Raw genomic sequence first — 27884 nt, 5'->3', positions numbered from 1 at the left:
GAAAAGAAAGAAGTCGGGGGGGGACGTCCAGGTTTCGGCAGTGCCCGAGGAAGCCTTGGGGAGGGAAGGGATTCCCCCCTCTTGCTGCAGCTGTGGCGGCGGCGAAAGCCGGGATGGGCGAAGCCGTGTAGGAGGCAGAGCGCGGCGCGGGCGGCTCCATTCTTCAGGCAGCCTCGTTTCCAAGCCAGGGCTGGGGGAGGGGATCCCCGCCCGTCGCCCCCCTTTGCATCCGCACCCTCCCACCCCGCAGGCCTCGCCTTGCCTGGGGCCCCCCCGCAGAGCGGCTTAACCGTCGGGGGGGAGGCTGCTGGTGCCCAGCCCAGGGCCTTCCCGTTCCCCCTTCTGCGCGCACACACACACACACACACACGGACGTAGGCACCGGCTCTCTCTCTCGCACACACCCCCCCCAGCTCCCCTCTTCTTCCCCTCCTCCTCCTCCTCCTCCACCGCCGTCGCCTGCCGCCGCTCTGCCCGAGGCCTTCCCTCCCCTCCGGAACCGATTCGCCTTCCTCCCCGGTGGCGGGAGGGGAGGGAGCGAGGGAGGGAGGGGCAGCGGGCGCTCGCATCTTCCCCTCCCCCGCCGGCCTCCCCCAGCTCGGCGGATCGGGGGCAAGGCCTGGGAGCGGTGCTGGGGGTGGCCTCGGACTCGGAGACGGGGCGGGCAAAGCTGGACTCGGACCCGATGGCTCGTCCCAGGCCCCGAGAATACAAAGCCGGGGATCTGGTGTTCGCCAAAATGAAGGGCTACCCGCACTGGCCGGCCCGGGTGAGTACGAAGGAGGAAGGGGCGCCTTTCGTCGGGAAGGGGAGGGGGCCCGAGGGCCTGGGGGGATCCCGGCGCGGCCCCTTCCCCGAGAGCAAGGCCCGTCCCTTCCCTTCCCCCCCGCCCGTTGCCGCAAAGGGCTGGCCGCCGCTTCGCCTTTCCTCTCGCCTCTTGATGGAGCCATTGTGTTTGCAGAGCGGGGATGGGGGACGGGAAGAAAAGCCCGCTCCCGCGCGCATCGCCTCCATCCTGCTTTTCTTCTCTCTGCACCCCCTCCCCCCCACAATGGGATAATTGGGAAGAGCGGGGTTCTCCTCGGTTCTTTCTCCAATGGGATCTCTCTCACACACACACCCCTTTCTTCAGCTTTATTATTCCCAGGTCTTTCAGAGCAGCCACCCCACCCCTGGGGGATTGGGCGAGGGGGGAGAGAAGAAGATGGTGGTAGGCGCGGGTGGTTGTCGCTAAAATACTGTAAAGGGGAGAAAGCAGCGGCTGCTCTGCCTGATAACGACGCCGGTTTATTGTCACACACACCCCCCCCCCCGCCAGGCTTAAATTCCCTACCGAAAGCCACCATCCACCTCGCCCCCTTACTGGTTGCAAACTGGAGAAAGTGGAGATGGGGGAGGGGAAGAAAAACCGTGTCCCTCCTCCCCCTTTCTGAGCAGCTTCTGTAAGGCCTGTGTCGTGGGGGGATGCTGCTAGGGCCCTTTCACTGGAAATACCCATCTAGGTCTTGTTAAGGAGCCTTGATAGATAGAAGGTCTCTACCTGTCTCGAGGGGCAAAAGCCTTATGGGCCTGCTCTTCAGCTCCCAGGCCTAATCTCAGATGTTTGAGGTTGGATGTGGGGCCCCTGTCTGCAAGGTGTGCAGGGGTACTGGGTAGTTGCAGGCCTTGGATAGCAAGCCACGGGGCCAAGAGGCCTAGCTGAGTCCTTAGATTCGGTGGTTCTTCCCTTAGCCTTGGATTTAGGAGATCTGAGGAAGTAGGGTGGTAAAACTGATCTGATCAGAGCAAACCAGGAATTGGGGGGTTGCATTAAGTTCCCCTCTCCCTGCTTCTGACACGCATGAGTTTTTGAATATAATTTGAACCCTAGCCCCTGAGCATGGAGTCTCTGCATCTGGGCTTCTGTGTCTGCGATGCCAGTGTTTCTCTTCCCTGCAGCTGAAAGCAGGTGGAAGGTTGACCTTACCAACCTATCCTTGTACTTCTGCCTTTTGCTGCAGGGGACTCCTCAGCAGACCATGTGTGGAATGCTTTGTAGTAGGACCCTTGATGGTTGCAGGTAGAAGAAAAGGTCCCTTATCTCTGTATAAGAGTGTGTGTTTTCTGGCCAATTAGAGGCAGCTGAAGAATGGCAAAAGTACTTATCAGGTCTCTTGTTGGTGAAAGAAAACAATCAGTCATTGCACACTTAGATTACACAGTTGCTCTTCCATAGGCTCACAACCTACAAGACTTGCAGATTTGTCTTCTGTTATCACATAGAAATCTATAGTAATCTCTGCATATTTTGGAGACTATTTTGGTTTTCTCCCAAATTCTGCAACACCTAATAATGGTTGTATTGTGCTGGATCCCATAATATAAGAAACAAAGAGTTAATTACAAGCCATCTCTTGGAGGGGAAGAGAGGGGAGGGGAGGACATGAAAGTAGTATGCATCCACTTCCAATTGCTTTATTGAAGTGGTAAGGTTCATGTGTGCTGCAACAGTATAGAGGCAGGACAATTTCTTAACTTCAGAGGAGAATGTATGGCACATCCAGGAGATGCCCAGATCCTTAGTGCTGACTTCTTCAACTTCTGTGTTGAGCAGTGAAAAACATGAGGGTCTAGCACAATAGCAGATGCTCACTAAGACACATGTCTACTTTGAGGAAGGACCATAAACCTGTGGTAGAGCATGCTCAAGGGCCCTTTGTCAACCCCAGGTCCCTCCCATTGAAAGGACCCAATTTGGACAGTACGGTGTAGGAAAGATCTCTCTCTGCCTGAAATCTTGGAGTGCTGTTGCTAGACAGAGCAATAAGCCAAACATTTTGACCTGTGTACTATATCCACTCTTGGTTACTTTCAACTGCATGCAGTTAGGGATGGGTAGATCAAATTTGGGTTCAATTCCAGTTCTTATAACATCCACAGCATAACAGAAGCCTATGGCCTTTGGTTTTCTTGACTGGTTTAACAGAATTCCAGATGCAATTATTGATAACCGCCTTCTCCAACCTGATGCTTCCAGGGGTGTTTACATAACAACTCCTAAAATTCCCTCCAGGATTGACTGTTGTAATCCCAACACATCTAAAAAACCAGGTTGGGGAAGATGACTTCACAACACTGCACTTTGTAGTTTTGGAAGACTTCTAAGGTCATAGTGAGGTGTGATTTTGGAATGGGTTGGAGCTATCACAGGCTCAAGTTTGACTTTAAAAGGTTCCCCCCCCCCAATAGATTGAACATAGTCAATTCTAGGGCTGTCCTTAATATGAAAGCAATTGCCATCCATCAGACATCCTTGAAGAAGTACAGCATCTTGCCCAACTTTTTTCAACTTGGTGCCTTCCAGGTGTTGGATTTGCAGTTCCAGGAATGTTGAGCCAGCCCCAATACATCTGGTTATTCTCTCTGTTACTATGTCTGGTGTCACCAAAAGTACTGGCCATTGAGTCAGATGTTTTTGAATGCAACTCATCTAAAACAAAGCTGTGTTTAAAGATACAATATGTGCAGCGTTGATATAGATCATTATCAGCCTGAATAAATCTGCTGCAGGATGGTTATAGACTGTAATCGACTATCCTGGTTCAGTGCAGGTTGGTTGGTAGATTTTTTTGGACTTCTCAGTCCATGGCTGAGTGACAGGGACTGGCCCAAAGTCACCAGCCAGTTCCATGTCTAAAAACAGACTAGAACTCATAGTCTCCCACCTTCTAATTGAGCATCTTTAACCATTACACCCAGCTGGCTCTCAGAGATAGAATCATACATTGTTGAATAGCAAAAGGTGGTTCTCTAGAAAAGAAAACAGTTCTAATATCTCTTCCTCATTGTTGATGGGAATGAAAACTTCTCCAGAAGGTTTCCCAACGGTCCATCATTGAATGGGGAAAGCAACTTGGTGCCATTCTTTTCCATAATGAAGAACAGTGTGTGTGTTTTAAACCTTCCTGCTTTTCTCATATCCCTGTGTTGATTCTACCCAGAAATTAGGGAGGGTGGGAGTGTCAAGATAGCATGCAGCATACATAAAATGGGGACAGGGCTTCAATTGTGTAGGCATAGATGCCATCTTTGTTACCTATAAAGCCCTTCATGGCATAGGACCTGGTTACTTGAGGGACCACCTGTCTCTCATAGTATCTGCCCAACCAATTTGGTCTGGCAGGGTTGGCATACTCCAGGTTCCTTCAGTTAAGCAATGTCTTCTATTGGGACCCTGGAATAAACCTTCTCTGTAGCAATGCCTGCCCTCTGGAATGAAGTGCCCCCACAAGATCCGGATGCTCCCCACCTACTGGTGTTTCAAAGGGGTTTGAACTCCTGGCTCTACTCCTAGTCCTTTAGCAAGGGTGAGTGAAGCCCCCTTGTATTCTTTTTTTCCATTCCAGTCTGGTTTTTATCATCTTGCTATCTTTATTCCTTATTTTTGCTCTGATTGTATCTTTTAAAAATGTTTTTACTTGTCAGCCGCCCAGAGTTGTTGGGAGTTGGGCAGCATACAAATTTAATAATAAATAAATCTTTATTTATTTATTTATTTATTTATTTATTTATTTATTTACACATCTCCCCACCCTGTGCTTCTGCTAGAGTAAATGCCTTGATACAATATACTTTATACCTCTTACCTCTGTATTCTGGTTGCTGAGGCGGGCTGTTGCATTTATCCCTGTTTATAGCCTCCCTAGAAATGTGGTAACAAATCTTTCTGGGCTCTTCCTAAGTTCTCAGTTTGAATAGTCCGTGAAGTTCAGTTTCAGGGGTTAGCTCAGCTGGAAACTTGTTCTTTTACTTTAGATCAGCCCTTCTCTTCAAGTGTTGCCTTCCTTATTTATGTATTTATTTATTTTGTCAAATTTATATGCCCCCCCCCTCACAAACAAGTGACTCTGGCCAGCGTGCAACAAGGCTAAAAGACAATTAACATGTACAAAACATTATTATTGTTTAAAAATTTTAAAAAATAAGGCTAAAAAAGACAAATACTAGGCGAAGAGCAGATGTTAATAACAATGGAGCTACTCCAATATCTTACCAGTCCCCTGGGGTCCCCAGGCCTGATGGCACAAATATATGGGTATGTTTAATTTATTTCATGGCTGCCAAAGAGACTGACTTAAGATCATCTTTAAAAAATCCTTTCTCACGGTCTAAAAGATGCAACAATAAAAAAAGGGGGGAAAAAAACCTGTGCCTTTGGCAACAGTTCAAACAGTTACAATGTTCTTATAATGATGAATCTGGAAGAAATAGTTCAGAAGAGTAAGGACACCACAGAGGTGGACTTTGAGCCAAACCAATACAGCAAAGAATAAAACTAGAGAGACCCGGGTTGTCATCTACCCTCAGCCCTACCCACTTCAAAGGGTGGTAGCTGGAACGACATGAAAGCAGATCCCTTTGTAAGCCACCTTGTGCCCCCAAAGGAAAAGTGTGATATAAATCTAATCCCGCCCTCTGCTGTCATCAGATGGAAGAGTCCTTACTGATGCTATTCATTGTGGTCAACTAGAGAAGTTAGTACAAAGGTCACTGAGACAGTTGTTTGAATGATGAGAAAAATTATATGAGTGCTTCTCTTCAAACGGGTGCCCATCGTGGCTGAGAGTGTGGGCAGTTTTATTCCTACCGTATTTGGAGGGCAAAGATTGGCAAAGCCTGCTTTAAAGTAATAAGACTTTGAAAGAGGGACCATTACGCTATGGTAGAGAAGATTTTTTTTCTACCAGAAGGCTCTTAAGTTGAGTCTCCGCTTCTCCAGGTAGTAATGGGACAATGAAACCCTGAAGACCAGTTCCCGGTGTCAGCAGTCAAGAGTTGATGGATCAGGAGCAAAGATATCCCTTTGAACTATTGACTATAAGTTGGTCTAATTCTGCAGTTGGCTGGACCTTTAGCTACTGTATAAGCTTGATAATGATTCTGCTGGCATTGATGGGACAAAAGTAATGTGTCTTCACAGATGGAAGAGTTTTGATACTTTTTAAAATTGCAGCTGAATGGGCAAGCTACTGTTATATTCCGAACCAATTTATCTGTCAAGCCAGATGATCATCTGCAATAACAGCTTTTGTTTTGGATTTTTATCTGTGCCTTTCCTGCCCAGGCTTAAAAGTCCAAGTCTTTTAAACAATCCTACGGGACCCAAAATGTTCTGCATTCACTGAGTTTTAAATATGAAAATTGCTTTATTAGTGATAATAATTGCTATATGGCAACCTGGTGCCCTTCAGTTGTATTGGATAACAGCTTCCCCAGATTTTGACCACCAACCATCTTGAGTTGGATCAGATGGAAATTGACGTCTAGAACATCTGGAACAATAATGAACTTAGATTTACGAACAAAAACATCTGACTCTGTTTTTAAGAGACAAAGTATTGGATTGAATTGTGAACACTGGTATGAAATAACCATAATTTTGAAAGGCGTTCTGGCAGATTGGCAAGCAAATAAAAATCCACTCATCATATCCAGCACAGCCACCATCCTGCAGAAGAGGGTTTAGTTTCGTTGGCTGTAGCAAATGTAGCTGTGATTCTATACAAACATGTTTCCATTACTCTTTGTGTATAGCAAATTGCAACATCAGTTCTTTGTTTATACAATGCCATCAGTATAGGCAATATACAACATGGTTGTATAGATATTAGAGTTAGGTCCTTTCTCCCAAGATACTTTTTGTCTGGGGGTGGGGGGGAGAGAGAGAGAGAGATTTTACTTATTTATTTTAAATCTTTGTAAAGAAGTCTTCCCTTGCTCATAAATGTGATGTGCTCTGAATGATGGTGTAGAGCTGTGATACAGAAGTCACAATAGAAGATGTTTTCCTCTAGCTTTTATAACAGAGGTAAGGTAATCTGTAAGGGGGCACCCTCCTTCTGTCTTTTTCTGCACCCTGCTTTGCCTCTCCCACACTCCTCTCCCCCGCCCACCTTCTCTTGGGCCAGACTACTGGAAAAGGACAAATCCACCTTGTCTGAGCTGAGAACTGATCACTGGGAAGAAGCCTACATTGGACTGAGGAGTGCCAGCAGCTCACAACATACCCAATTCTCCTTATTGTCTTGAAACAGCTACTGTAAATGAGACACACAGAACCCTCGGCCCCTCTGGGGTTCGGGAAGCTCTTTTTCCTTCTTTCCCAGCTGCTAGAACAAACAGAACTTCTGCAGCAGACACATAATGGGGTGGACAAAGAACAGTCAGGAAAAGCAGGGATTGTTGGATTATCTGCTTACCTGGAATGAAAGGTAGTCCTAGGGGCAAACCTATGTGAAGTCAACTACTGTTTTCCATTTGTTTGGAAGAGAAGCTTTCAATGTTCTGCCAGATCCTTAAGGTCCTAGTTGTACTCTTAGGAACACAGTGCTTCCCTCCACCACCACCCCTTCAATTAGACTGCCTTTCTGTAATATAGGGCCATAGTTTTGTGTCCTACAGTCTGGAATGATAGAGAACATGTTGTACCTTCTTTCATGTGACACCTTTAGATATATGAAGCCTACTATCATAACAGCCTTGTTATTTTCTTAGGGTTAAGTGTATTGATGTCTCTTAATCTCTCCTAGCTAATTTTCAGTCCTGTGGTCATTTCTTAACTTCCTCTAACTCAGCAGGATGAGTAGGAATGGAAAGGGGAATGTTACATTTGGGGTATCCTGGAAATCCTCAGAGTCAACTGTATCTCTCAACAGAGAGGTTGCAAGGGGTACAGCTGGAGTCGAGGACATGGAGGTGTGGCTCTTCATTGGATTGGATGAGTGAGCAAACAGGATGAGAGACTTAGATAGCCAGGATAAGGTGTATATCTCTGGTTATTTTCCTATGCTTTCCCTCCAGCGTTTTGGAACTCAAGTGGTAACTCTGACGTCACAGAAAAGGCAAGCTGTTTTTCCTGCCATCAGGATCTTTGCAAAGAACAAGCCATTGATTTCACCCTTGTTGTCTTGGGCAACCTACGAATCCAGAGCATCTGTGTATTTTGGATGAGGGTGCATGGATGGTCATTGGAAGCACATCATATGGACTATAAAGCTGCCTTCACTGTTAACATCACTGTTATATGTGGCCAAATTCTGTCTTCTTCAATAATAGACTCTAGCAAAGTATTTTCCCAGTACTGCTTCTTAAGTCTTTTGTCTGAAAACGCCAGAGATAAAACTTGGGATTTTTTGCATTGAAAACTTGAGCTCCAGCTAGGAACTGCTGTCTGATTCCTGCCTCTGAGCTTTTGACAATGCTCGTACCCATGGACAGTTTTGGCAGGACTCACTCCTATTTAATATCATAGCAAAACTTCCCATTGTCTGGGTTCATATTCTTCCCTAAGCCATACATTTGTTTCTTTGTCTTAGCCGTTTTACATGAACTCAGACACAATATTCCATAAACTGCAGTTGATTCCATAAGTCATTCATAAACCAGGGGGCAAATCAAGGATTTGAGTACTTGACTCAGGGTGCAGTTCCAATAGTTTAAATCCTGTTGGACTCAGTGTGATTTCTGTCCCATTTTGGTCTATGCTGTTAAGTGGTTTTTGGTATTTTAACAGTAGGATTATGCCTTCTTCTGTTTTCTAAATGAAAGCTATTACTTTATTTTGCTCCAATTTGGAGGGCAGAAGTTCAGTACAACTGCTTAAACACACAAAGTGAGCAGCAGTCTTAAGAAATCTTTTCTGGACCAAAGCCCAGAAAAACAATCCATTGGAAATCTTGGAAGTTCTTCTCCCCTGACCTTCCAAAAGACAATACCTCTAAAGCAGAGATAGGTGCCTGATGCCTTCCACATATTTTGGACATCTGTCTCTTGCTGAGGGCCATGCTTCTTCTGGGCTGATGGAAATTGAGATCCAAAACATCAGGTTGCCCTGAATCCAGTCCACCTTCCCCCAAAGGCAGAAGAATCATAGAATCAGGCAGAACCATTAACACCATCTAATCTACCTCCCCTGCTTAGTGCAGGAATCCAAATTAAACCCTCTCTAGGTGATGTCTGTCTAACCTCTGCTTAGATAATAATTTATCACCATCATCATCATATATCCAGTAAAGAGGAGCCCATCACTTCACCTGGACTATTGGCTCTGACAAGCTGCTCTTATTGCTAGGAAGTTTTTCCTAACATTCAACCAAAACATTCCTCTGTAAATCATTTTTTTTTATTATTATTGCACTTCTTGCCTTCTAAGATGATGGAGTGCAACCCTTGGCTTCTTCTCTGGGACACTCCTGCAAGTATTTGAAATTTGATTGTAAGGATGAGATGTTCCATAGCTTTCAACGAATAGTTGATATCCCAGAAATAATTATGGTGATGATAAATGATGTTTATTACCTGGGCCTTGTTGCAACTACAGTTCCCAGAATTGTATTGGCAGGTCCCAAGGTTCAGGAAGGCTGTTCTTCATGACTGGTGAAAAGAATATTTTCTTATTTTTCTTTGTGCCACAGGTATATTATAACTAGGTACATACTTCTTTAATATTGTGTGCGTGTACTGTAAAGGGAGGAATGGAATGTGAAAGAAATAATGTGCTTCAGAAAACAAGGTAAGTATGTAATATCTACTAAAGATACCTCTTAAGTATCTTCACTAGGTGTGGTTTCTACTGTCTGCTGAGCATAAGATGTTAAAGTTTCATGTAGCCAGGATCACTGCAAGGACTCTCGGTTTCAGCAGTGATTTGAAACAGAAAATGTAGGCTAGGGTAGTGTTTGAAGTGTGATGGAGCACAACTCACCCTCTCAACCTTTCCAAGGCCCACAGCAGGTCCTCTGGTGACATGTTCTCAATCGAAATCTCAAGAGGCTCATGATCTCATGGGACAATGATCTCATTAAACGGTTGGCCCTTGTTTCAGGGTTTTAAGGGTAGAAATGGCAGCAGGAGGCCACTAGAAGCATTTCCACCTTCATGTTCCAGGATTGTAGCCTCATAATTGCTATTTTTCAAGCAGATTTTGGATCTTGTGGGAGGGATTTGGAAAGTTTAAAGGTGGGGCCGGGAATGGGAGCAGAAGGTCAAGCCTCCTTCACTGTAGGAAAGAACAGAAACGTGCTGCTGAAATACGGCCATTTTGCCACTGATGTTGGCGGTACAGTCTTGGGGTGCTAGGAAGTTAGCCTTAGACAAGGTGAAGAGCAGCAAAAAGTATCACAAACCAAGGCTCCGCTGTGATTGCTCCCCTTCCCTTTGTTTCTGTAAGATTTGGAAGAACTCTCCGTTGATTTGAATGGGAAAAGAGTTTTTCTCCTCTCTCCTCCTCCTACCTCTCTCTCAATAGACAATTTGTAAAGCTAATTTTTTATGCCTTCACAAGATTGTCTATATAGATATCCAGCCTTCCACCTTGATCCATAAGTATGTACTCAAATAATAAGTGGAAGTTATTGTTGCAAATAAAGAACTCAGATTAATTTCTGTCAGGATGTTCTCTAACTGGCAAGGGCTGTATTTAATGGTAACTCACAAAAATGTATGCCTGGTGTGTGCGTGTGTGCTTTTTTCACTAGGCAGTGGGAAGGACATGTGGATGACAAAATAGATTTTAATTGTGGTAGGTAAAGTTATCGTACACGAGATTCACTCCATGAAATCTTTCTGTGTGAAACACAATGGGGATGTGACCTGATCTGGAGATTGGATAATGTAATCATGTAATTTATGAAGAAAAATGTAAACAGGGTTGGGAACAGGGAGACAACCTAGAATTAAGACTGCTATTGAAAATTAGTATGGATGGTCTGGTGTCTGCTGAAGTCCATTGCTTGGCAGAAGAGCTGCTGCTGAACATGGCTGGAATAATGATCTATTTCCCAATACTACAGTGCTATTTGTTAGTAGAACAGCCGTCCCTAACCTGGAACCCTCTAGATGTCTTGGGACTGCAATTCCCAGAATTCCCAATCAGCACAGGGATTCTGAGAGGTGCAGATTGGGCTATCATAAACAAGGGAAATTAAAGACAAAGAGATGAGGAGAAAAGTAACTAAACCTAGTTCGTAGCAACACCATTCACTACACCTGTCAATACTCTTCTATCCTTGCAAGCCATCCCTACTTCTACAACATCTGTATAGTATTTCATACATGGCCTTTTGTTCTTTAAATGTCTCATGTCTCTCTTTTTTTGAAGTTCTCATCAATTCCTTCCAACCACAATTTTCTCTGACTTCCCTTTCTTCTCAGCCCATTCATTCTTCCTTCCCCTATTTATTTTGCATTTAATCCTCATTTGTTCTATATGCATTTTGCATAATGTTGCTTATTCCCCCAAAGGAAAAGCATGATTAGTAGATATGTACTCTCAACACATTTGGGAAGCATCAGGTTGGAGATGTTGCAATAGAGGAGGTATAGTGCTGTCCCACTGTCAACCAATGCTCCTTTGGAAAATTGAGGATGTTTCAAAAGACTTCTGTGAATGATTTATAGGTAGGTAGAGCATGGGAGAAGGCAAAAAGTACCATTTTAACCCCTTTCCCAACCTGGCACCTTCTTGTTTTCCATGCTGTTTTGGAATTCTAACCATTTACACTTCAGCTCATGTAGGGGGATGAGGTGGTGTACCCTTAGCTTATGATTACCAATTTAGGGAACTCTGATCTATCTCAGAACCCTGATCTATCTCAGAAATTTTATCCGTAGGGAAGGTCTTATGGCAAAGATAGTTACAGTTCAAAGGCAAACTGTTAGAATTCCTTATGTCGGTGTTGGCCAACAGGCTTGTCTAACACCCTGTATTAACTCTTTTCTCTTCTTTTTATTCTCCAAGATTGTACCAGAAGCTGTTTGTAACCCACTCTAGTTAACTGCACTCCTGAGACCAAACTTTGATCTAATTGCATCCTTTTCTCATTGTCTCATGCAAGTCAAGAGCAGCAAGGCTCTTCTTGGTTATGCACACATTTTATTGAAATAAATGTTGGCAGGGCATCTAATAGTGGCAATAAGCCATTTAGCAGTACAGACTGGAATCCACATAAAAGTCTCCAGAAGCTAATACAACTTAGGAGTGTCAAGGATAAATATTCGATTGTAAAGCATCCAGAGTTGTATTAACAAAAAGACATAGTTATATAAAATATAGAAGGGAGGGGGGATGGAACCTTACGTAGTTTGTAAGCTTTCTGTGCCTATATTGCTGGATTTTGTTAAGTTTTGAATGAGTCAGATTTAAGGGGAAAAACCCTTGAGATACTGGAAAGACTAACTTCAAAGTTTACTGACTGTCAGTGTTGAGGATATATTGTGAAAGAGCAACCTACAAATTCTGTATCAAAGCTTATCCAGGTTGCTGACTCTACATTTTTTGGAATAGAATTTTGAATGTTCATAGATAGATAGTGTGGCCATTCTTGGTTTGGCAAGATAAAATCCAACAGATTGGGGAAAAGGCTATGGGAGTTTCCAGAAGTGAGCATCAGAATATCAGTGCTATGAACTCTGGTTTTGTATTTGTTCTTTTTAAAGCTGTCATTCAGAGAACAAGTGGTAAATGTTGCTGTCAGAATAAAGGAACTCCCTACTTAGATTCTAAAATGACAAAGTTAAGTAGAGACAAAGGTAGCTGGTTCTAATAAAGAAGACTATTTTGTGCTTCTGTGACTGTGTATATGTCTCTGTGTGTCTTGGCCATACATTCATAGAAGGTGTTTTCCAAGGTGGATCTCTGCCATGGATATCAACGAAGAGCTCAATCTAAGAAGAGACTGAGGCAGAATTATTAAAGAGGAAGTACACTGTAGGATTCTGTGAAGCACCTAGTTCAGAAGAGATCAGAAAATAAAGTTACTTGAGCCATCTCAGATGTACCATTTGCCTTTACTGCTGTTCTTCACAGCCAAAGTATGCTCATAATATTATCCTGACTTTCCTTGTTTAAAATATAGCATTAGCCTGAGGATTACAGACCCACACCTGAAGCAGAATTGATAATCGTTGCTTTTTAAAATTAGTTAATTAATTGTTTGGTTAGATCCATATAAATATCTGTATGGCTCCACAGCTATGCTGAAGGAAATGCAACTTGTACTTCAGTCAACCAAAGAGGCTGTTCATTGTTAGAAGAAAAGGCTGTCTTTGTTAATTCTAAGTTGCAATAACACAACAGAATGTATAGTCTTTACCCTGTTGGTAATGATTCAACCTCACTGATTAAATTGGTGCTAACTAATCACAGTACTTTGGCTGATTAATCTAGCGGGCCTAATGTTTCCTTTCATAGAGAAATATAGCAGGAAATCGTGTAAGTGATAAAGAGAGAAAGTTACATCAATAAATCTGATGCCATTTAAGGAAGAAGTAGAAGTAAGGGCTACTGGGAGGTGGTAGCGATTTTATATATTTAGTGATTGATTTTTTTTAAAAAAAATATTTTTTTCTGTTTCAAAATTAAGAGCAACAAATTAAAAGCAAGAAACACCTAAATATTTAAGTAGAATTTTAGAAGAAAAACAACTGCTACACATAAATTAATAACAACAACAACAATAATAATTTAAATGTATTGGCCACCCAACTCCAGTAATATTAGTAACTATTACTTAATTATCACTATGAATAATTACAGCAATAATAAATAAAAAGTGGCCAAACCAGTAGAATAGTAGATCCCAAAAATTATACCCTGAGGACAACAGAAGCTATAAAACAAACAGAATTATTCCCAACTTAGCATCTGTTCTACTCCCTAAGGTTTTGGCATCTCCAAATTGGTTGGAAAATCTCCAGTCTGAAATCTACAATACTGGTCTACTTGGATTAAATATGTCACTCTATTGAAGATACCTTCTGATACTTCTAGGTATATCTAGCAGAACTTTGCATCAAAGAATTGGAATAGATTAGGACTCATGTTATGCAAAGTTGCTTCAAGGTGAGATAATCCAAGGAGCTTCTGCAAAGAAACTTGACTCTTGTGATATCTTTGGAGATTTGTCCATTCTCTTGATCCTATGATCAACCCAGTTGCCCTTTATAAGAATGGAAGAAATCTAATTATGACTGGTGCACTGCTCTAAAATCTAGATATTTTCCAGAGGGGAAATATCCCGGCTTTTCCTATTGGCCCTCTTCTGTCCTGTTCATCTAGGAATATCCCAACACTTTTACCTCACATTGCTTTCATTTACGCTGTTTAAACATGTTTGTTTGTTTCTTTTTATTTCCACAGATAAGTATTCCCAAATCCCAAATCAGTTTACATGAAGTGATAATATAGAATAACTTTGGTTGTTTTTTTTTTAAAAAAATATTTATTTTAATATATATGTGAAAGCACAACCAAGAAAAAGAGCAAAAAGGGATTTGCAAGCCATATAAAACTTAATAAAAACATTCAAAGAAAGAAAAATAGAATAGCTTTAGGGCTGCATCTATTCCTTCACCATATAACATTGTTCTGTCATTCGCTTTCTCTCTGTTCCCAACCTTGTTTTTCTTAGGCCATTTACTACTGGTAATTGTCATACTAATGTAGTTGCTGGTGTATCAGATCAAAAAGATCTGAATTCAACCCCACCTATTCCCCAGTTATGCAGTTGATCAGCCTATTTCACCTAGTAGGATCATTGTGGAGGTAAAATTGGATTGAAGAACCCAACCCACTGTGCTGAAATTCTTGGAGGAAAGGTGTGAATAAATCCAGACAACGATTAAATCAATAAACATTTGGATGTCCCATTGTTCGACTATGAAGCTTTACCTGGAACTATCAGATCTAGTTACAAAAAATCAGATGGCCATTAGATGGCAGAAAAAGATGGTGTTTTCTGTATCCCCTTGCTGTCATTTAGTGGTTCATTCAAGTCTGATATTCCTACCTTACTCTTATTCCCGTAAGACTGCAGGTCCTTGACCAACAGAGGTCAGAAACAAAGGTACAGGTTATATGAAACAGATAAGTTTTAAATCAGCTTCCAAGTAAAGACAGAATTTTTAAAATAGTTCTTCCAGTTATTTTTCTGCTTCTTTTATTTATGTTGCTTTGTGGCCTCTTTGGGTTTTTGCTGACTCTTATGTAGAGATCTCCACCTCATATAACCTCATCTTCTTACAGTCTTGTATCTTCCCACATCCTTCTAAATAAAATGAGAGCTGAAATATGCATGCATCAGCATTCTTAGCCCAAATGAATATATTTGAAGAAGCTGTGTGTTTAACATGCAAACAATAATAATTCCACTTCTGTCCTTTAGTTGTGAACTGGAGTCTTGTATGCCTTTGTAAACAACATCACATTAAAAAAAGTCTTCTGGGTGAAATGTTCAGAAAAGGAGAAAAGCCTACCAGGATATAAATGGTGCCAGAGTTGAAACTTATGTTTTTGCCCCAAAGCGAAGAATTGTGCTGCAGTGTTTACAAACTGCTCGCCCTCAAATGTTGAACTGTTAAAAGTGGCCCAGACTTTAACGATTCTTGAAAAAACACTGAAAATGGAGTTCTCTTTTGGAGGGATGGATCTAGCTGTCAGAACTCTGGCCCATTGGTTCTTAAATTGTAGACCTGTGTTTCTCAACCTTGGCAACTTCAAGGTGTGTGGACCTCACCATTCAGTTTTCTTGGCAAGATTTCAGAAGTGGTTTGCCATTGCCTCCTTCCTAGGGCTAAGAGGGAGTGACTGGCCCAAGGTCACCCAGCTGGCTTCATGCCTAAGGCAGGACTAGAACTCACAGTCTCCCTACTTCTAGCCTGGTGCCTTAACCACTGCACCAAACTAGCTACCATACAGGCTGTATATGCCATCTATACCATACATATAGAAAAGTCAGGATACTTCTGAAGGCCAATTCCCATTTCATTTCATTTCGTTCATATGTTCTACATTATATACCCTTACATTGTATGTTGCTTTGTTACTAAGTGATGGTTACCCCAAAATGCAGGTAACCACAGGATGGCAGCAAAGGGATGCAGACGCCTTAACTCTCAGATGCCAACTAGTGGTCATCTGGAACGTTACTAGCCAGTTAGGGCAGGGGCATCTACTATTGCTCACCACACTCTCTCTTACTGGAGGAGCCCAGGATAGAGCTAAGTCCTAATCCTGCTAAGAGTTTCATAAACTGCCCCCACTTCCCAATCCTCCTAATCCTGGCGCCAGTTCCCTTCTTAAGCAGCAACAGCTCTATTTCTCCATAGTCTTCAGCATCTGGTTAGATAAAAATATGGAGGGCGGGGGTGGGACAGCCCTATGCTAAATGAGCTATTATATTCCTGAACGGTGGGAGGGTTGATGTACAGGGGGAGAGCTAACAAAAAGAAGTTTGCTGCTTGCTGTCAACTCTAGCCTGGGGAAGGGGGGGGGGTTGTTACAGCCAGCACTTCAGCACTAGTTTGTTTTCCTCTGAAAGCAACCAGGAGCCTGGGGGTTGCCGGTGAGCAGATGCTGCTGTCCTATTCCTCCTTTGTTTCTGGGTCTCAGTGCTGGAGGGGGCTGAGTGGATATCCTCTCCTCCCTTTTTCATTTCCCTTCAGGTCCTACAGCCACAGAGAAGAATTGCCAGTGCAGTTTCAGGAAAACAGCAGCTATGGGGAATAACATGGTGTGCGGTGGGCTGCCCATTTGCCACTGATTCCAGCAAGGGGGGAGAGAATTCTTCCTTTCCTTTTCTAGCTGATTCCAAGTGGAATTAACAGCAGAGTGGAATTCCTGTTCATGTTGAAAGGGTACAGCTAGCAGAAGGGCGGATAGCGAGCTGTGTCCAGGTTTGAATAAAAAGGCCCACGTTTTGTTTTCTGTTTTGCTAGGAATCAGTGCTTGGGTCTGAAGAGTTGGGCAGTTGCTTTCTGGTGAAGATTGGGTGGTGGAAATGTCAATCAGATCGTGGCAATGCAGGGCCCCTCCTCCAAATTTATATTCCAGGTGGAGGAGGGGTCTCACATTGCCATGCTTTGATTGGCGGTTCACACACTCTCCTCCCATCCTCCGGTTTCCAGTGTCACTGAAGCACCGACTGTGCACATACAAAGGGACATCAGCTCTCTTTGCCTCTTCCTGCACACACCATTTAACCACAACGGGAAGGGTGAGGCGAACAGTACTTCTCCAGCCTGGTTCCCAGTAGGTATGGTGAGACTGGAATTCCCAGAATTCCCAACCAACACAAACTGGGAATCCTGGAACTGGAAATTCTAGAACTTCACAAAGAGGCTGTGAAGACCCAAATTGTGTGTCTTTTGCCGAATGACATTATGACCCACATGATGCCACCTTGATTTCTATTGTACAATCATGGCAGGGCAGTCATCCTGTCTAATACCAGGAACAACGTAGTTTAGAAGTAGCAAGCACTTACTTCTTCAGTGTTGTTAAAATTGTTTCTCCAGATGAATCAAAGCGCTCCTGATGCATGTTTACTTAAAGGTCTGTCCCAATGAGATCAGTACAGTTGTCATCCTAAACCCTGCCCTTCGGAATACCCTTCCCCCTGAGATCTGGTGGGCCCGCCTCCTTCTGGCCAGGCCCGCAACTAGGGTCTCTGTCACCCAGGGCAAACATGGATTCTGTGCCCATTTTGGCGCCCCCCCAGTGCTCATTTTGGCACCCCCCCCAGCACAGCACCGGGGGCACATGCCCCGCTTCCCCCCCCCCAGTTGCGGCCCTGCTCCCGGCTTTCCACAAAGCTGTAAAGACCTGGTTTTTCCCACAAACCTTGGCTTAGTTTCCCACAAACCCTAGTAGTGGGAAGTGTAAGGCTTCAAGCTCTGCAGTTTGCTTGGCTATGTGGCGACGTGTTGTGTTTGGGGCACCAGGAAGGGTTTGTTCACCTGTGTTTGTTTTTGTTTTTTGGTGGTGGTTTGTATGCTTTTTACCGTTTTTATTGTTTTGTGCTTGTGAGCCACCCTGGGCTATACAAATCTTTAAAATAAATAAATAAACAATGAGCCACTTTAGTAAGCATGGTCCTGCTTATTAAAAACATTCTTTTTGAAGGAAACCTTCTCAGGAATACTCTAAGTGAATTTGCCAAGGAGAAAAAGAGGAACATGTTGCTGTAAAAATGGAATAAAATCCCAATTTTGCAAGAGGCATTTTAGTTGCATCTCTGGACTGTGGGCTATTTTTCTTTAAAAGGGCAAAATTCCAGCCCTTGCTTGGGAGACTTCCCACTTACTGCTGAGTGCAATAACTGCTGCGGTTGTGTTGTTAACCAATCATATCATATTCTTTTTACGCCATACTGGTAAGCAAATGGCTGCTTGCTGTTTGTAACAAAACACCTCTAAGCGCACCAAGCCATAGAAAATTTCCCCTCCTTTTTAAATCCTCTGACACATAAGCAATTCTTTTCAACCTTGGGGGTAAACAATAAGCCACAAACACGTTACTAGTCCTTAGTGGTTTCCTAGCAATTATATATTTATTTTAGCCTTTTCTGCAAGAGTTTAGAATGGGTCTGCAGACCCCTGCCCCTGAGCATCGCAACAACCCAATGAGGTGTATGAGTTCAAAAGACAGCAGTTTGTTCAGAGCTTTATGTTTAATGGGGGATGTGAATCAGGTCTTCCGAGTCTTGTCTGAAACTGTAATTCTTACACCATATACTCTTTGAATTGTGGGGATAAGATCAAGGGGGGACCCCATAGGAACTATGCAGAATTCTCAGGGTGGAGAAATGGACAGGTATGTATATGACATATCTTGCTCTGGGATTATTTTTTAGAATGAAAAGCCAGATAGAATTAGAATAGAATAAAATAAATAAATGAGTAAGCCAGGCTCATAAATAACAACACACCTCTTTTCTTTTAACTTATCCTACAGAAAGCCTTTTACTTGTAGAATATTTTGGCACCTATTCTCTTGAAGGCTTCTAGGCCCAATTCACTCTGCTGGTTATTACCTATAAAGTTCTATATCACTGTTTTTCAACCTTGGCAACTTGAAGATGTGTGGACTTCAACTCCCAGAATTCCCTAGACAGTGCTGGCTGCGGAATTCTGGGAGTTGAAGTCCACACATCTTCAAGTTGCCAAGGTTGAGATACACTGCGCTAGTGCCTGAAAATACGCTGAACCTGCACCTGAATAGTCCTCCTCATTGTCCATGGTGTAATTACTTTTTTTTAAATCATCGAACGCATTGGAAATTTGTTGATGGATCATTCTTTCTCTTTGACTGACAGATTGATGAACTCCCCGAGGGAGCTGTGAAGCCTCCAGCAAATAAATATCCAATCTTCTTTTTTGGGACTCATGAAACGTAAGTGAACAAGTTCCATAGACCTTTTGGGGGCCTCTGACCTTGAAGTATCTACTTTATATGAGGATGCGCAAAACATTTTGAATATGTTTTGCACATCCTAATAAGTCTTCCAAGTTAAAAAACGGATCTTCTGGTCTTACTGGAAAAGTTCCAATCATCCCAGAAGGCGTCCAAGCTTCCAACGGGGCAGTTTTGATCTCAGAATCCTTCCAGTCTACTCGGAAAACCATCAGAACTTGCAACAGCTGTTTTGAACGCAAATGAGCTTGAAACATTTCAAATTCAAAAATATTTTGCAGATCTGCAGGTTTATGAAGGCTTCTTCTTTGCTGCAATCTCAGACTTGGATTGCAGCTGCAGCAAGAATTTTTAATGCTCTTTACAAAGTGTTTGGGGGGGTATGATTATTAGCTGCCTAATTGCGCCCTTGAATAATCTTTTCTTAATTGTCACCAGGTCACTTCTCTTCCAAAAAGGGGGAGGTTTTAATTACCTGATTCCTGCAATTACAGTATTTTCCACTTTTCATTTTTTTTATGGTAACCTATGAAAAGCAAAAATAATGCAAGGAAACCCATAATTATAGCCCTTCCGCTCCCCTCCCCATCTGAAAGGACAGAGAGCAATTAAGCAGTTCTGCATTAATTCAGCAAGTAGGACCTTCAGATCCAGGAAATTTAACTCAGGATGGGGTTGGGATGGGATGTTGAATGAGACGTTAAATAAACAGTGTAGAAAGAACTTGGTCACTTCCCTTACATAAGGAAAAAGCATGCATTTTACAGCCACCTGATTGCATCTGATGGAGTGAGCTGAAGGTCATGAAAGCATATGCCTTTTAGTAAGATTGGTTAGTCAGAAAAGATGCTACCAGACTCCTGATTTTTGCCACCACAGACGAACACAACTCTCCTCCTGTAAGGAACAGCAATACAAAAGTCGAGTGAGAAAGCAGCCCTTGCATAGCCTGTCATAAAAATAACTTGCTGATAAAGGAAAAGGTCAAAGACGGGACAGTCCTTTAGCACTGCATCAACCACAGTTCTGCTGTATGGAACATTGATGGCTTTGCTTTCATTCTCTGCCTGCCCACTGCTTTCTTGGCAGCAGTTTAGGAGACACTTCCATATAGGACTTGATTGGCGAGAGCGGACTGGGTCTTATGAGTCACCAGATAAACAGAGCTCACCAATCACAATACCGTCAGGACTGAATACAGGTAGTCCTCACTTAACGACCACAGTTGAGACTGGGATTTCAGTTGCTAAGTCATTAAGGGAATCTGACCTGATTTTACAACCTTTTTGTGGTGGTCATTAAGTGAATCACCACAGTTGTTAAGCGAATCACTTGGTTCTGCATTGATTTTGCTTGTCAGAAGCCGGCAGGGAAGGTTGAAAATGGTGATCACGTGACCACAGGAAGCTGCGGCAGTCATAAATGCAAACTGGTTGCCAAGCGCCCAAATCGTGATCACATGACCACGGGGACGTTGCGACAGTCATAACTGTGAGCATTGCTTGTCAGTCAGTTTTTTCAGCACTGTCGTAAATCTGAACCTTCACTGAACAAATGGTCATTAAGTGAGGATGACCTGTATTGTAATTTTGATTGAGCTACTGCAGCCTTCCTCAGCCTGGGCAGACTCTAGATGTGAGCCTTCCCAGAATTCTCAGCAATCGCTGCAGAAGCTGGGGGATTCAGGGCGTTGAAGTCCTCACATCTGGAAGTTGCCTAGGTTGATCCTGAAGGTGGGATATTTCTCAGCTGCTGGTTCTGAAGAAGCAAAATTCTAATGTCTGCTATAACTATAAAGAAATGCTCACAGGCCATGGTGAATAAACCAGGGTTCCATAAAAACCTATCATTGCAATGAAACTTGTGCCTTTGCAGCCTGTATGTTCCGTCTTTGATCTTCAGCTGAACAGATTCAGCAGAATGTATTATCCCAAACAACCCACAAGATGCCAAGAATAAGTTCTGGTGAATGATCCTGAGCTGGAGAGGGAGCAACACTAAACAGGAGTGCAGAACTTGGGGCTCTCCAGATGTTGCTTCCCTGCAGCTCCCCCTGTCTCTAACTTCATGTGGGATGAAACAACCAACATAAGTCAACACGCATCTCCTTCAGGGTAAGCCAGACCCTGGTTTCTTTTTGATGAGGAGAAACCAGCTGGATTGCATGCCAGAGGATTGATTTAACCAGTGTTGGAGAAAATCTACAACACTTAGACAAATATTCTTGATTGAAGATGGGGATCACTTCCCCCTTTTCTATCTTCCAAAAATGTATAAGGAAGAGAGTGCCTCTGAATATGTATAGACGGTGTTCTCACTGTTGAATGACCACAGGATAAGGGCAGAGTGTCCAGGAAATTTGCAGTGCCTTCCTAGCCAAGATTATGATGGGAACACAATGCTATGGGATGGACCAACATGTTGCAGTAAGTTGGCAAGTGCCTTCTGTGTCCTCACCACAGGAGGGCAGCTCCTCCTAAACTTTTAACCATAAGAGAACGGCAAGTTGTTTACAGGAAAAGAAACCATGAGTAACACACATAACCTTTATGTTTAGGAAATGCATTTCTCTCTGTTAGGTTGATGAGAGCACAGTTTGTCTGCAAGCAGTCGGAGCATATGGTCTGCATTTTTAGCACTCCCGGGTAACAACTAAGATCTCAGTCATTCAGTAACATAGGCTGGTGGCAACAGAGAAATGAGCTAACAACAAGGAAGATTGTGCCAAATGATACTATAGGAGCAAATGTACAAATTATGTAGTAACCCAAGATGTGGGATCAATTCATGTCCCCATGACATGATTTGTGAAACTCTGGGATAAAGTAATGAATATGTCCTACCGAAAACATCTTGCAATTCAACAGCATTTACAATAGCAAGTGCTAGACCAAGTCATTCACCATCCTGTGTTAATGGGGTGACATGGGTAACTCAACTTCAGGGCCAGATTTGATTGTTTTATTTATACCAGCAGTTAGCAATTATGTACATGGATTTTTTAAAAAAATAACTTGTAAGCAGGGAGACCCCAGGGCTAATTGAGATGCTGCTGGAGGGAACATGGGCTGTCTTTCAGACCTAGCCTAGTTTGTAGGGCCACATTGGTTATGTAGATAAGCTTTATGCTCAATGAAGATTGTTGCCACTGACAAATTGGGATCACAGAAGAGGAGAACGTTGGCTAATCTCAACTCTGCTGGTTGATTAAATGGTAGATCACCAGGGAATCCCAGGTCTGTAATCGTGGAAGAAAGCAGTGGCAAACCATTTTAATATTATTTCCAAAAAACCCTACAAGAATGTGCTCATGTAGTCACCAAGAATCAAACTCAGCTTGTGTCAGCCTTCCCAGGTAGACCAGGCAGGAAACAACCAGATGAACTAATTCTACTTTATTGTAAGGCTACATTAACAGAATCTTGCAAGTCTGAAAGTACAAATCTCCTGCTGTTTCCTTTACAGCCTAAGAAGCTAGGGAGGGTCCCTTCTGAGTCTTTTTCTCAGCCCACTATCCAGCTGCGGGCTATGCCCTCTTTTATCTGATCATTCTCTAGGCAGAATCTCTTTGCCCTGTTTCTCAAGGTCTTTCTCACATACCATTATGGCTTATGAGAGTCTTTATCTTTCCGTCCCACTAGCATTCTAATATAGTTAGGTTTCCTTTGGTCTTCTCCACTGTGGTGCCCTTGTATTTGCTGAGACTATAAATCCCCCAGAATTTCCCAGTCAACATGGCCATGCTGGCTGGGGGTCACAGAATACATCTGGAGTATGCGAAGTGGGGGAAAGCTGGTTTACTGTGGTTTTTGACCAGGAAAAAAAAAACCACAACTAGTGGCGGATGTTGTATTTTTCCTCTGAAGGCCACCAAGGGGCTCATCTTTCAAAGTTCTAACCATGGATTAAATTATGAGGTGGAGTTCACACAGCAGGGTTTGATGTAGTATCTGAACTGAGCCACTGCCAGAGTCTATCCAACTGAAGGGGATTTAACTGTCATTTTTCTCCAGCTAATGACACATTTCTATAACTCATATGGATTATCATTCACTCTGTTGTTTGACCATTTCCTTTGTTCAAATACAGTGCATTTTTGGGGCCTAAAGACCTCTTCCCTTACAAAGAGTATAAAGACAAGTTTGGAAAATCAAACAAACGAAAAGGGTTTAATGAAGGCCTGTGGGAAATAGAAAACAACCCCGGTGTCAAGTTTACTGGATACCAGGTAAAACGGGCTTCCTTTCCTTTGTTTTCCTTCACCCCCACCCCTTCCTTTTGTCAATGTGTGATAGTGAGGACAGAAGGCAAACCTGTGTGGTCAGACCTTTTGTTTTTGACCCCTTCTCTTGTCAAATTTTGCCTAAGCAGTGTGGCTAAAAAGGCACAAAGATGACTAAGTAGGAATTTCTACAACTGGGGAAGGGATCTTACCGGCATGATGGTATTTGCCATCAAGTCTATGTAAGAATCATACTTGAGTTATGATATAAGTGAAAGCATGCACCTTATTCAGTTTGCATCATTGACATAAATGGCAGAATTTAGCTTTCGGTGTGGAATGTGGTTTCTTATGAAAGTGCATATAATAAATGTGCTTCGGCTAGGTCGAAGGCTAGTTGCATTCTCCTGGACAGAACGGTTGGATCGTCAACAGCTTCCCATCATTTCCTTGCTCTGAAGTGTGCTGTATTGGCAAACAAACCTGGATGAGGTCTAATTACTGGCTTTATTCACAAGGCAATTCAGCAACAGAGCTCATCAGAAACTGAAGGCGAAGGAGGGAACACGGCAGATGCCAGCAGTGAGGAGGAAGGTGATCGGGTAGAAGAAGATGGGAAAGGCAAGAGGAAGAATGAAAAAGCGGGCTCAAAACGGAAAAAATCTTACACTTCAAAGGTAATTCGTGAAGTTCTCAATTATTGTCTGGAGCTGTTTTGATCTACAGAAGGTTTCCCAGCTGCCTGTAAGTCAAGGATTGGTTTTCAAGATCTGCTTTCCAGAATTGTTCTGCAACTTGCTTAAAGGTATAACTTTTGTCTGTGACTGTATACATAGTAAAGATAAAGAGAACCCAACTTAACAAAGGTTAAGGTTGGCCACTGCACAGTCCTAACTCATCTTCCAATCCTCACCTTCCTCCCTCTGCAATACACACAATTCTTGGCAGATTCCATTTAAACTTTAGGAAATGGTAAGCGCAATTATGTATGAATATGGTGTGGTTTTTAAAAAGGAACAAACCAGTCTGTAATTCTAAGAGGAGGGAAGCATTTAGGAAGAGAAAGTATGGAACAATTAACAATAAAACTCCTTTTCTATCCCAGGAAACAAACCAATGCATATGTAATTAAACCCAAGAATAGTCATCTTGATACTCCTATCAAAAATTACAATTTTTCATACCAAGCTATATAGCTTGGGAAAGAGTTTGGTTTCTTTTTCATTTTTTTTTCTTGATGGATGCCCCTAGAAATCTTCCAAGCAGTCAAGGAAATCTCCCGGAGACGAAGATGATAAGGATTGCAAAGAGGAAGAAAATAAGAGCAGCTCTGATGCTGGTGAAGCAGGCAACGACACACGAAACACTTCTTCAGACTTGCAGAAAACTAGTGAAGGGGTAAGGCTTAGGAATGCGTCAGAAGTTGTGTGATTTCAAATAGATCCATGAGGGTGATCCCTCTTTCTTTTTCAACCCAGTGCAATTGACTGCAGGCTATAACCCCCAAATCCCCCAGCCAGCCTGACTGTTGGACATATAATTTAAACTATCTAGAAGGAGCGCCCTCAGCACATCTTAGAAACACTGAGATAGGAAAGATAGAAAGGGAATGGCATTCTATGCTAAGTGGCAGAGCAGGGTAGTATCGAGTTCATGACTGTGATTACACGAGAAAGCAAGGTTTTCACGTAGGTTTCTTTAATTAGATTTATTGAAAGGGATTAGGTTTCAGTAGATTTCAGAAACCTCAATTTATTGGATTGTTTTCGCTTTCCGAAGAGTCTCCCAGGCTGAAGGGCTTTTTCAGCCTCTCAACCATGGTCTCTGGGTGACCTGGTGAAGAGGTCATTTTTTTACCCAGTCCAAGCGTCCAGAGTAGTTTCTGAGCATGCCATTGCACATAGCTGCATCGGCTGTTCTTGAAACTGATGGGCACCTTGGACAGTTCCATTTCTCTACCAGTAGCTTCCCACCGCTTCTTAAAAATTGGATTCCAGATATTTCCCTGGTATGTTTGGTGTTCTTGTTAGTTGCTCACCTTAACTAATCTATTTAAACCCTGGCTAGCTATTTTTATGCATCATGGCTCATATTAACTATGGCTTGTTATACCTGGACCTGGAATTCTGGCTTACACTGGGTTTGCTTTGTGCTCTCCCCATCTCTGCTGGGTGCTGTCCGAAGGAATGGGGGAAAGCAACCCAGAAATTGGGTCAGACAAGCTACAGTTACTTTGGCGACCACAAGATGGGTTCTGGCTTGTTCCTAACTTGTTTAACAAGTTAGAGATTGCTTTTGTATGAATACATCCAGTGCTGATGGAACCATTTTGGTCTAAAAAGGTGACTCCTCTTTGTCTTCTTATTTCTCCCTAGACTTAACCAACATATTGACTGCTGCATATTAAGGGAAGACACAAGAAGGTTACATGTTTGGTTGTCTAATATTCTTGGATTTGATTGAAGTCAGCACATCTCTTCATCAGCAGCATATATGTTTGTATGCACATTTAGTCACATTCCTACCCATTCTGTTCTCAGCAGCAACTTTCAATGTCATCCCCCCCCCCACAAGGTCCTTTTCTAAATGTCGTTTTATTTAATTGCACCGAAAGGCTCTTTTCAAGCAGGACCCATACCAACAATGGCCATTTTTAGATACTTTTCTTTTACAGGAAAAGAAGGGCAACCTCTCTAAATTTTAAATTGAATCTTTAAAATTGCCTTTTAGAAAATAAAAGAGAATAAAAATGAAATGCTTAGGAATAAATGCCCTCTCATAAAAAGTCACAAGGATCTCTATTCTGCTTACAGATCGTGACTTTTTAAATTACCCTTTATCCATTTGTTGTTCTGCGTTTGTTTTAAAGGGTTTAAAAACAGAGGTGGCCAACTAGCAGCCTATGAACTCTGGTTTTCTTAAGCAGTTTCCTCTCCGCTGACATCCTGATCTTTTTTAGATAATACAAAAGATTTGCTCATACTTCCATTTTTAGGGAAAAGGGGAAAACACGTATTTTCAGCTTGTAAGAAAAAGATGTTCCCTCCCCCATCTCTCCTTGGATTTTGTATGCGTTATGTAAATGTACATATTTTGTATGTAAAGCAATGCCAGAACTCCACAGCTCTGAAGCCCGAAGTAAAGATTCTATCACATTTATAGACCATTGAATTTACAGCGGCAAAAACATTCCTGCAGCCCACTTTTAACGTCTGTCTGGAAATTAAATTGCTACCCACCCACCAAGAGTAAAGAAGTTGGCCATCTCTGGTTTTAAAGCCTAACAAAACGTACTGGATTTATTATCGCTATTAAAAAAAAAGCCAACAATTGTAAGAAAGTACCTTTCCTTATTAGAACTATCTAGCTAGCTATCCTCTTAATACTTTTCAGGATCATGACGTAACGTAGATTTCTCTAACTTAGTTCCTATATGTGGAGTTAGTGAAAGTCTTTTGTGTTTTCTTTAGATGAATACAAGGAGCTTTTTTTCAGGCACCAATACAAATTTGAGCTTAATGTGTTTTTTGGATGCCTTCCACTTTTAAGCTTAATTGTGATACCGAAAACCCAATGGGAAACAAAGCCAAGACATCCAGTTAAAATATAAGAATAATAGCTATACTGAAAAGCTTAAAAACGAAAAGGGGAAAAAAACCCTGTCATTTTTCTGTTTTTTTCTACTCTCAGAACAAGGTCTAGACTAGGAAGTAAGCATTCCAGAATCCATTATTCTGTGTACATTATTGTTGCTATTGTGAGAATAGAGAATTTTATTTATTTTTTAATGCCAGCTTTTATTGTGAAGACATATGGGTTTAGTCCGGTTTTATCAACCCTTGTTATGCTTGTCCTTGGAACATCTTTCGCGTACTCAAGGTTTGTAGTTGAAAAGTTTACTGTACAAAAAAAAAAAAAAGGAAAAAAAAATCAAAAAACAAAAAAACTATTGTTTTTACAGAATAAATTTATTGGAATGTGTATCGGGAGTAAGGTTTGAGGTTGTAAGCAGCTGAGTTAGCGTCATATTTGGCTTCATACGTGTAATGATGTGAGGTATTCATGTAACTCGAGTATTAAAGCAACGCATTCTGTTAACACTGAGTTGGTTATAATAGAACACCAATGCAGGGGAAAGCTTTGTTGTGTCTCTCCCGTGGCTTTTATCTGTGGCTCTTGGGTTGTATCTGAAGTTTGAGGGACCAGGCCAACCAATGGCTGTCTGCAAAAAAAACCAAACCCACAGACCTTTACATCACAAGATCGTTTATAGGTCTTCTTCATCAGTGCCCACTGGGTGGCACGTAGCCAAGTTTGGCTAATCTCAAAGCTAAGCAGGGTTGGTAGGTAAAGGTAAAGGCTTCCCTTGACATTAAGTCCAGTCGTGTCCGACTCTAGGGGGCGGTGCTCATCTCTGTTTCAAAGCCGAAGAGC

General features: G+C 42.5%; 1 protein-coding gene across 1 annotated transcript; it reads left to right on the top strand.

The window, feature by feature from the left end:
• Positions 1-212: 212 nt before the first annotated feature.
• Positions 213-27548, top strand: HDGFL3 (HDGF like 3). The gene is made up of 6 exons (XM_063314003.1): positions 213-769; positions 19131-19207; positions 23318-23456; positions 23969-24127; positions 24702-24848; positions 25826-27548. Exons 1-6 carry the CDS (start codon positions 686-688, stop codon positions 25829-25831), a joined length of 612 nt encoding a protein of 203 aa, XP_063170073.1. The 5' UTR covers positions 213-685; the 3' UTR covers positions 25832-27548.
• The last annotated feature ends 336 nt before the right edge of the window (positions 27549-27884 follow it).

This window comes from Candoia aspera, chromosome 13 (assembly GCF_035149785.1).
Source record: "Candoia aspera isolate rCanAsp1 chromosome 13, rCanAsp1.hap2, whole genome shotgun sequence".
Taxonomy (NCBI): Eukaryota; Metazoa; Chordata; class Lepidosauria; order Squamata; family Boidae; genus Candoia; species Candoia aspera.
This window is presented reverse-complemented; position numbering and strand designations above follow the sequence as displayed.